Raw genomic sequence first — 12,000 nt, forward strand, 5'->3', positions numbered from 1 at the left:
GGATGGATGGATGGATGGATGGATGGATGGATGGATGGATGGATGGATGGATGGATGGATGGATGGATGGATGGATGGATGGATGGATGGATGGATGGATGGATGGATGGATGGATGGATGGATGGATGGATGGATGGATGGATGGATGGATGGATGGATGGATGGATGGATGGATGGATGGATGGATGGATGGATGGATGGATGGATGGATGGATGGATGGATGGATGGATGGATGGATGGATGGATGGATGGATGGATGGATGGATGGATGGATGGATGGATGGATGGATGGATGGATGGATGGATGGATGGATGGATGGATGGATGGATGGATGGATGGATGGATGGATGGATGGATGGATGGATGGATGGATGGATGGATGGATGGATGGATGGATGGATGGATGGATGGATGGATGGATGGATGGATGGATGGATGGATGGATGGATGGATGGATGGATGGATGGATGGATGGATGGATGGATGGATGGATGGATGGATGGATGGATGGATGGATGGATGGATGGATGGATGGATGGATGGATGGATGGATGGATGGATGGATGGATGGATGGATGGATGGATGGATGGATGGATGGATGGATGGATGGATGGATGGATGGATGGATGGATGGATGGATGGATGGATGGATGGATGGATGGATGGATGGATGGATGGATGGATGGATGGATGGATGGATGGATGGATGGATGGATGGATGGATGGATGGATGGATGGATGGATGGATGGATGGATGGATGGATGGATGGATGGATGGATGGATGGATGGATGGATGGATGGATGGATGGATGGATGGATGGATGGATGGATGGATGGATGGATGGATGGATGGATGGATGGATGGATGGATGGATGGATGGATGGATGGATGGATGGATGGATGGATGGATGGATGGATGGATGGATGGATGGATGGATGGATGGATGGATGGATGGATGGATGGATGGATGGATGGATGGATGGATGGATGGATGGATGGATGGATGGATGGATGGATGGATGGATGGATGGATGGATGGATGGATGGATGGATGGATGGATGGATGGATGGATGGATGGATGGATGGATGGATGGATGGATGGATGGATGGATGGATGGATGGATCACCTCTCCCCCTGTTACGCCAGCGTAGTAGGTTCGTGGGGACTTGTAATAAACGAAGATAACATGGATTAACGGGTTGTGCAGTGTTCTCTCTAGGACTTTATTATTATTATTATTATTATTATAACAATTTGCTTTACATCGCACCGACACCACAGATACGTGTTATGGAAGCAATGCGATAGGAAATGCCTAGGAGCGGGAAGGAATCCACCGTGGCCTTTATTAAGGTACAGCCCGAGCCAGAATTTGCTTGGTGTGAAATTGGGAAACCACGGAAAACCATCCTCAGGCCGCCGACAGTGGGGTTCGAACCCACTATCTCTCGGATGCAATAGGACCTTTTTAATGGGTGCTGTTTCCTGTTGATTTTACAGACCGTCCGGCTAACGTAACCTAGATATGTGGAATTCACATAATATTAATACAAATTTGAGTCAATGTAAATACTGTAAAACTGTCTATTAAAACGATACGTATTCATTATTGGAGGCATAATTGCATCAATGACATCGCAGTTTAAATGTTTTTAACTTTGCTATCCGCGTAGTGCGTGAGCGGTTTCTGGATTAGCGTAAAATCGCATGCGAGCACTCGATTCTGCCTGATGTCACAAACCTGTATAGCACTCCACAGCAACCAAGTGGTAAGGCTCAGTTTTACATTATTACAAACGAGCACTAGAACACTAGAAGTTCAAAATACTCTGTTGCATCTTGCTCGTTATAATAACACTAAAATTGACCAATTTTGCAGTTAATGGCTACCTTTTTGACATTATTATTATTATTATTATTATTATTATTATTATTATTATTATTATTATTATTATTATTATTATTATTGCCCTGAGGGAAATAAATTGAACTTTTATAATATTTTACGTAGTATTCCCCGCCCGGCTACGCATCCCTGCCACCCGACTGCTGAAAATTTCTGGGGTGAACACAGTTGTGACTGGAGGGCAAGGTCAAGTTGCTCAACATCTACAGTCACTGCGCGTGGGAGATCGGTTCTATAGGAGAGCCTACGAATTCAAATGCACGGGAGCACTTTTCACTGAGGACTCCTCATGCGAAGCGAAAATGAAGGCCAGGATCCAGGCAGAAAACCGTCCTTTCTACAGCTTAACCCAAAGAAATACCGAACGTCCCTCGAAACCCTTCAAGATTCGCCTCTACAAAACTCTGATACAGCCCGTTGTACTATATGACTGTAGGAAGTGCAGTATCCGAAAGCACTTCTTTCATAAACTCTTCGTTTTAAAGAGAAATTTTTTGTAAAAGATCTTCGGTCCCGTGTTGGACGCAAACACGGGTGAATTAGACAGGATTAGACAGTATAGTGCGCTAGGGAAACTTTACTAAGTTGCCAAAAGATTTCTTCATATGGTTATGAGGATATTCAGGGCTTGTGGCAAGTATGTCAAAAGTTTCAATATACCGGGCGAGTTGGCCGTGCGGGTATAGGCGCGCGGCTGTGAGCTTGCATCCGGGAGATAGTAGGTTCGAATCCCACTATCGGCAGCCCTGAAAATGGTTTTCCGTGGTTTCCCATTTTCACACCAGGCAAATGCTGGGGATGTACCTTAATTAAGGCCACGGCAGCTTCCTTCCAACTTCTAGTACTTTCCTATCCCACAGCCGCCATAAGACCTATCTGTGTCGACGTACGACGTACGACGTAAAGCCCCTAGCAAAAAAAAAAAAAAGTTTCAATGGGTCAAAGGGCCAGGCGCTGGCCTCTCACCGCTGGATTCCGTGGTTCAAATCCTGGTCACTCAATGTCAGATTTGTGCTGGACAAAACGGAGGTGGAACAGGTTTTTCTTCCGGTAATCCCGTTTTACTTGAGGTCTTTCATTCGAGCAGCACTCTCCAATATTATTTCATTTCATGTTATCTGTCAATCATTGATCATTGCCTCAGAGGAGTGTGACAGGCATCCGGCCGGATGATGACGATGACGATAATAATAATAATAATCATAATAATAATAATAATAATAATAATAGTAATAATAATAATAATAATAAATAATAACAATAATAATAATTCAATAATACCGAACGAGTTGGGCGTGCGGTTAGGGTCACGTAGCTCTGGCCTTGCATTCGGGAGACAGTGGGTTCAAATTCCACCATCGACAGCCCTGAAGATATTCGTCCGTGGTTTCCCATTTCCATACCAGGATAATACTGGGGCTGTATGTTAATTAATACGGCCCCCAGTGTAGGGGTAGCGTACCTGCCTCTTACCTGGAGGCCACGTGTTAGATTCGCGGCCAGGTGAAGGATTTTTACCTGGATCTGAGCGCTAGTTTGAGATCCACTCAGCCTACGTGATTACAATTGGGGAGCTATCTGACGGCGAAATGGCCTGCAGGCCTTCGGGATGAGCAGCGGTCGCTTGATAGGCCAAGGCCCTTCGGGGCTCTTGTGCAATGGATTTGGTTTGATACCTTAATTAAGACCCCAAGGCCACTTCGTTCCCAATCCTGCCCCTTTCCTCTCCTTGCGTCGCCAAACACATTTAATGTGTTAGTGCAACGTTAAACCAATAGCACACGTCCGGTAATTAATTATCTTTGATGGTTATCGAATTTTGTTCCGCAGGTGGTTCTTTTATGTGCTAGTAAATCTACCTGCAGAAGGCTGGCGTATTTGAGCACCATGAATTGCCCACCCGATTAACTTAGGATTGAGCTTACAAACTTACGCTCACGAGGGAAGCATCTGTGTTCGAACTGCATGAACATTGGTATCGAAGCTCAAATGTATGTTCAATCCTCAGCTCGAAGACTGGTTGCATCCTCAACAGATCTACCACTAGCTGTCATAGATGGCCTACACATCACTGAAGAGGTGTGGTAGGGAAATGAGTGAGGCAGTTTCCCGTTGCTTTCCTCACTGAGTCAGAAGTTGCTATTACATATCAGCCTGCCAAGCCCACTGAAATCCATACACCAACCGACCCTATGAACAACATTTTCACACCATTTAGAAGGGAGCAGTTGCATGAGGAATGGTATTACTAGCATCGTTCATGCCTCAGGCACTTTCATATTGTGAAAGCAATAATAATAATAATAATAATAATAATAATAATAATAATAATAATAATAATAATAATAATAATAATATATCATCTATATAATTCAAAGAGCACATTAAAAATACATGAATAACAAATTCTAGATATACTACTAAAATATATACAGTATATAAATTTCAAGAAGAAACCAACATATCGCCTTCAATTGAGAGGTGAAGAGTAGGATTAGGAAGAGAAGATGATGATCTGTGAAAGGAAGAAGGAAATAATTATGAAGAGGAAGCAGGAGTACGTGTTTTCAGGTCAATGGATCGGACAGATAGATCAATGAAAGTAACAAAATATGGTGGTTGAAAACGGCTGTAGGGTTATTTTCCATGTAAAATTCTGCATTTGATCAAACAAGTAACTTCAAGGAGTTGCAGTTTATGCTATGACTAGAGTCGGGATTTTTTAGGCAGTAATAGGTCAGAATGCAAATTAATTTGTTTGTTAGCAAATGTCGTGTGGCCTGATCCTCCGCAGCGTAGCAAGAGTAGCATGAATTCTGGGGTTTTTAATAGGTGTACCCCTAATATTCATGCAAGCCTCATAGCATAACCGTTGTCCGGGCTAGTGTATACTTGTTTTTCTCTTCAATAGTTTGTATTCTTTACTCCGAGCTCTAGCCATGACGTTTGATCGCAATATTGAGGATGTTACAGTTTGTGCAGTGGTGAAGCCATCGTCGAAGGTACTCATCGTCACGCTGCATTGCACATCAAACACTTCATTGGAAAGCCTGATCTTCATTTTGATTTTGTCTGAGGATGTGCGACGACGTTTCTTGGCCATCCCAACACTTGATGGTTGTATACTACGTAGGTTAAGTAACCACCCTTTCTTTGCTTTTTATTTTTTTATGTTTTATTTACGGTATTTATTTATTTATTTATTTATTTATTTATTTATTTATTCATTTATTTATTTATTTATTTATTTATTTATTCGTCTCTTTGGAAATACACAGGAAGTAGGCCTGATAACGCAATTAACATGATATGTTTTTGGGCTTGGGGTCTTGATATCTGGAGTATTAGCGTGACCAATTTCGCAGAACAATTGTAATCATGGTAATCAGTGATCTTTTTTTTTTTGGCTAGTGACTTTACATCGCACCGACACAGATAGGTCTTATGGCGACGATGGGATAGGAAAATGCTAAGAGTTGGAAGGAAGCGCCCGTGGCCTTAATTAAGGTACAGACCCAGCATTTGCCTGGTAAGAAAATGGGAAACCACGGAACACCATCTTCAGGGGTGCCGACAGTGGGATTTGAATCCACTATATCCCGGATGCAAACTCACAGCCGCGCGTTCCTAACCGCACGGCCAACTCGCCCTGTGACTACTGGTCGTCTATCTGCACTAGGTCAGTAGCGTCATCTTCGCACTGTGCGCTTTCTTGCTGTAACTAAGAGATTGTCCGGCCCCGCGGTATAGGGGAAAATCGTCCGTCTGTCACCCGGCGGCCCAGGGTTCGATTCCCGGCCGAGTCAGGGGTTTTTAATTGTAAATTATTAATATCCCTGGCCTGGGGACTGGGTGTTTGTGTCGTCCTTAAAGTTCCTTTCCTCACATTCAACACTTTACACTTCTGCCAATTAGAAATACACGCAGGTTCCTCACATATGGTGCAAGTATGGGCAAAAGAGCTTTCTAGGCCGACGCCCCGAACAAATAGCATTAAAAAAACTAAAAGCTTGAGACAATCTCGTATTAAGTGAAACCTCGTTCCATTCCTCAATCCAGAATAAAAATCCTTGACCTGGCCGGAAAACGAACCCAGGGCAGTGGAGTAAGACACAGTCACTCTTCCTCTACACCACGGGGCTGTCTAATAATAATAATAATAATAATAATAATAATAATAACGTCAGAACACAGAAATATAATAAAAACAATAAGAAAAATGAAATTGCTATTTTTGGACATATCTAACATAGAACTGATGATGATAGATTGACAAAACAGATGTTCACGTTCCTTTGGGAGAAAAAGTCGACAACGAGCTGAATACACGTGGTGAAGAAAGATTTAGAGAGAAAGAAAATAAGAGAAAAGGAAACCATATAGAAAGAGAGATTTTTTAAAAGGAAGTTTCAAGAATGAAAAGGAAATCCGGCCCAAAGTGGTCTGAAGAGAGAAAAATAAAACATAGAGCAATGATGGAGGAATACTGGAAAAGAACGGAAGAGGAAACAAGAAGAAAGGAGGAATTGAAATTGACACGTGGTTCCTAGCAGGTCTCATTGTAAATAATAATAATAATAATAATAATAATAATAATAATAATAATAATAATAATAATAATAATAATAATAATAATAATAATAATAATAATAATATACTTACTAAGACTAGCATGTTTTTTCTCATTTTCTCATAATGCATGAGACTTACCATTATTTTGTGGAAACATTCGTTTTTCTTCCGATTTATTGGAACACGGCCGTAGCCGTGTTGAAACACAGGATCCCGTGAGATTTGGGAAGTTAAGCAACATTGGGCATGGTCAATATTTGGATGGGTTGCCGCGCGCTGTTGGTGGGGTGTAAGTGAATGGAGGAGCGAAAACGAACTGGCCACCCTACCGTACGTGAACTCCGGCTCAGACACACCTTTGCAGAGGTTCGGACCTGCTTTCGGGCAGAATACAGCCTTCTTCATGTCCCCTGTGGATGGTGTCAAAGCGTTATCTGTACCCCCTGCATGTCTTTAGAGTCTACTAAAAGGGGGGACAACCAAGGAATCTACTACTCTCTCTCTTGTCTTCTAAGTCCAAAACCATATCCACGTCTCTATGCTTTTCCGTGTAGTGGAGGGAAAACAGTACGAGTACGAACTTTCTTTGTTTTTCTCGAAGTCTTCTCTGTCATTTTTAACGTTGCGACCAAACGTTGTAGCGTATATAATGTTTCTAACCACAGATGTTCGAAGTTGCTTGTTGGATTAAATGGGAAGAAGAACCTTACAGCAGTTTTTAGAGACAAAATTTGAGTTTTCCTACGAAATATCTTTCCATTAGGAGCGTCCGAATAGAAGTATTTCCCGCGCCATTAGACCAAATGGTTCTACAGTCTGAGCCACTCAACAAGATAACGGCCCTCTCTTTACCAAGAAGAAAACTGAAAAAAAATAAGATAGTGGCAAAAGGAAGGGAAATGCGATGAAGAAGGATATGATTAGAGCCAGGAATTTTATCCAGCAATAGGTTAGAATGCAAACTATTTTGGTTATTAGCAGCTGTCATCTGGGCTGCTATTCTGTAATGTAGTGAGAGTAACATAAATTGTAGGGGGTTCTGATGGGCCGAGCCCATAAATTTATGCAAAACTCATAGCATAACTTTTTTGCTGGTTAGACTATACTTATTACTTGCTTCAGTAAGTTTGGATTCTAACCTATTACTGCATTATATTCCGGGCTCTAGATATGATATTCCTTAAGCCTTTTAAAACCTAATACCATCGGAATCGAAGACAACAAGAGGTCACTAAGGAAGATCGGACTGGCACGCTGCGAATGTAGAGCCCTCAAACTATGTCTTACTCGCTGGAGACTACGACGCTACACACCACTCCACTCCCAAGCTAAGTGGGATCTGGATGGGGAACAGAATGATGCAGCTGGGTGTCTTGGAAGCGAGTAAACTGGACAACGAATGTAGAACTGGTGCTTGGTATTTCAGTAACATAAGCATCATCTCAACCTATAACCTTGACCATATTAATGACATAGTGGTCCGTTTCAAATCTTCTGTCACTTTTCTCACACTTGGAGTCGCGTGTGCGAAATATGTCACATAAATGTGGATTTGGCCCTGATTTACGGCCGGATGCCCTTTCCTATTACGTGTTTCTGTGGCACTTGGTAGTGTAATATGTCGTCTGCATATGAAGAGGGGAGTGTTGGGACAAACAGCCAGTACCTGACCTAGAAGAATAAATCAGTATCGTTTAAAATCCCCGACGCGTCCAAGAATCGAACCCCAGACCCTCTGAACCGAAAGCCTGAACGCTGACCATTCAGCCAAGGATTCGGAACATTTAACAAATTCCAATGACTTGACAAAAATTATAAAATGATTATATGTTAAATTATCAAACCATTACTTAAAAAAGAGCAATACAGCTGTTACATAACGTTTATTTTTTCTGATCGTCAAAGATCGTAAACTTAAATTGGCAAAGTCATATGTTAAAAACAGAAAAATGAAAAAAAATATAATGAATCCATGACTTTTTTTTTTACAATTTGTTTTACGTCACACCGACACAGATACGTCTTATGGTGACGATGGGATGGGAAAGGCCTGGGAGTGGGGAGGAAGCGTCCGTGGCCTTAAGGTACAGCCCCAGCATTTGCCTGGTGTGAAAATGAGAAACCACGAAAAACCATCTTCAGTGGTGCCGACAGTGGGGTTCGAACCCACTTTCTCCCGAATACTGGATACTGGGCGCACTTAAGAGACTGTAGCTATCGAGCTCGGTCTATGGCTTATCACTATCAAGTTTTAGAACACACTTCCAATAAGAGTTAAGTCAAAACTTTACCACTGTCCCGTTATTTGCAATACATTGCTTGCCACAGCTGTTATACATTCATAGACCTAGAAGAACAAGTGTATAGTCTTATATGAGTGGACCATTTTATCAGTTTAAGATCTTTGAAGATGACAGACGTTATATAATAACTGTATTTTGCTTGTTTAAGTAAGGTTTTGATAATAATTTAACGTCTAGTTATTTTATAAATTTTATCAAGTCATTAGAATTTGTGAAACATTACTTTACTGAAGAATAGAATGATCTTTTCTCGAACCTTGTACGATTAAGTGATATATAGAAAGTGTTTTCTAGTATTATTGACAAGACAAACTTATCATTATTTATTAAGTGAAGATTGTCACTATAAGCATTTTCTCCTCAAGAAGAAACTGACAATAATTTCTATCCACTGCATATTGGGATATTTTAATTCGAAATCGGCAGAAACATCTCTATGGCTTACATTTCAAGTGAGACTGTAGGTAGGTTAGGACCAGTCAACATGCATACTAGCTCAGATACTATGTTTAATCACAGATGTCGTAGCAACGGTAATTTAGTCATCATTCATGGAAGGACGATATCTATATTTAAGTCATTTCATAATTTGAACACGATCCAAAAAACCTATTTCCTTCAATGAAAAAGAAAAGTAGATGATATCTTCGAAACATAAAAGATTAAAACTACTCAAATACACGTAAATATTTAATTAGTTATTAATTTATTAATATTAAAACTTACCCAACGCTGCCGTGAGATCGGGAATTGAAGAACAGAAGCACTATTGAAAACCATAATATCAATCGCTCTTCAGATTTTGCTGTCACCATTATCAAATAAATTCGATTAGCTTCCGGTATTCCGGTATTTCAGCTACGTCACTTGGCATAAATACACCGAAACCTCTTCACCTTGCGAATACATTGGGCGAGACATTTATAGACGTCTCTTAAAATATTTTAAATCCTTTAAAAAAAAAACTTACAAACCTATAAACAATTATAGATCACATTAGAGTATATTATTGTTAACAATAATAGTTATTCTATTTCAATATTATAATAACAATTGGTACACTGTGGAAATTAAGTTTCCTGGCCGCGAAGTCGTAAGAATGTGAATGTACGGGTTGATTTTTTGTTTTGTTTTGTAATGTATTGTTAATACGACGGCAGACTAAGTCTCCGGTGGTGGAGATACAGCTTCAACGGCCTGGATTTTGGCACTGGGTGGTAGAAGGGGGGAGGGATATTCGCATCTCCGGAGGGTGGGGGGGATACACTGTAGGCAAGAGAGGGGGAGGAAATCAGGAGAAGCGACGCATGCGTCATGGTGGGATCAACGCTTCTCAGGAGCATGGCAGCAGGAGAGGAGAAGAGAGAGAGAGAGAGAGAGACGAACGACATATATATATATATATATATATATATATATATATATATATATAAATATGAAGGGGAGGGAGAAAAATGTCGAACACTCTTTAATACACTGCCTTCTGTCTACGAGTTCAGCCCACAGATGACAGCTATGGTTCTTCACTGGGATTTTTATGTGCCGAATGTTTAGGGTTATATCTGGGATCACTAAGCCTACATGGCTCAGGCGGCAGCGCGCCGGCTTCCCACCGCTGGGTTCCGTGGTTCAAATCCCGGTCACTCCATGTGAGATTTGTGCTGGACAAAACGGAGGCAGAGCGGGTTTCTCTCCGGGTACTCCAATTTTCCCTGTCATCTTTCATTCCAGCAACACTCTACAATACAGTTTCATTTCATCTGTCAGGAGTGCGTCAGTCTTCGGCAGCCGGCACAATTCCTATTCTTGCCGCTAGAAGGAGCCTTCATTCATTCCATTTCTGACCCGGTCAAATGACTATAAATAGACTGTGGATTTTCATTTCAACAGTAAAATGAAATGGCGTATGGCTTTCAGTGCCGGGAGTGTCCGAGGACAAGTTCGGCTCTCCAGATGAAGGTGTTTCAATTTGACTCATGTAGGCGACCTGCGTGTCGTGATGGGGATGAAATGATGATGAAGACGACACATTACCCAGCCCCCGTGCCAGCGAAATTAACCAATTATGGTTAAATCTGCCGACCGTGCCGGGAATCGAAACCGAGACCCCTGTCACCAAAGGTCAGCACGCTACCCATTTAGCCATAGAGCCGGACATTTCAGCTGTGATCAGTGCACAGAGAAACTGTCACACGTTCAACTCTAGTTCAAGTCATTGGAATAAAAAGAATACTGGTAGGGACAAAGGGTTTTCGCGACTATTTCTTCCCGACAAAGTCGGACTTCGAGTGAAATGGAAGATATGTTAGACTGAAAATTCAATACAGTTTTCAAGTGGTCGATGAAAATTGCGATAAGATAGTGGTGAATTGTTTTTTTTTTAATTTTTATAATTTGCTTTACGTCGCACCGTCACAGATAGCTCTTATGGCGACGATGGGCTAGGAGTGGGAAGGAAGCGACTGAAGCCTTATTTAAGGCGCAGCCCATCATTTCCTGGTGTGAAAATGGGAAACCACGGGAAACCATCTTCCGGGCTGTCGACAGTGGGGTTCGAACTCACTATCTCCCGAATTCAAACTGATAGCTACGCGACCCAGACCTCACAGCCACTTGCTGAGTGATAGTCTTAAGAGGAAGTACAACTAGTCCACCAATCCCCGTTAACACTAATCAGAGAGAAAAATTGAAAAGGGCCATCCGTACTTTCGAAAAATGAAGGCATCGGCAAAACAAAGGGAAGGGCCACGAAGGGATTGAAAATGGAAGACTTCAAAATAATAATATGAAAATGAAAACCTACAACCTGTTTTCCAGTCTTAGACCGGGTCAGGAATGTGGGCTAGTATTACAATGGGGTCGCCACTCCCAAGGTGATTATTAATGACTGATTGATACAATGAAATGATAGTGCTGAGTGTTGCTGGAATGAAAGTTGACAGGGAAAACCGGAGTACCCGGAGAAAAACCTGTCCCACCTCCGCTTTGTCCAGCACAAATCTCACATGGAGTGACCGGGATTTGAAGCATGGTATCCAGCGGTGAGAGGCCGGCGCGCTGCCGTCTGAGCCACGGAGGCTCCAAAATAATAATAATAATAATAATAATAATAATAATAATAATAATAATAATAATAATAATAATAATAATAATAATGTTGTTGTTGGCTTTACGTCTCACTAACTACTTCTTTACGGTTTTCGGAGACGC

At 41.6% G+C, this 12,000-nt stretch overlaps 1 protein-coding gene across 1 annotated transcript in view; it reads right to left on the minus strand.

The window, feature by feature from the left end:
• Positions 1-9,605, minus strand: part of Lcch3 (Ligand-gated chloride channel homolog 3) — a 286,494-nt gene extending 276,889 nt beyond the window's left edge. Inside the window, exon 1 of the mRNA XM_068229793.1 lies at positions 9,517-9,605. Coding sequence (XP_068085894.1) covers positions 9,517-9,605 — 89 coding nt within the window. The remainder of the gene's footprint in view (positions 1-9,516) is intronic.
• Positions 9,606-12,000: the final 2,395 nt, after the last annotated feature.

This window comes from Anabrus simplex, chromosome 12, assembly GCF_040414725.1.
Source record: "Anabrus simplex isolate iqAnaSimp1 chromosome 12, ASM4041472v1, whole genome shotgun sequence".
NCBI lineage: Eukaryota > Metazoa > Arthropoda > Insecta > Orthoptera > Tettigoniidae > Anabrus > Anabrus simplex.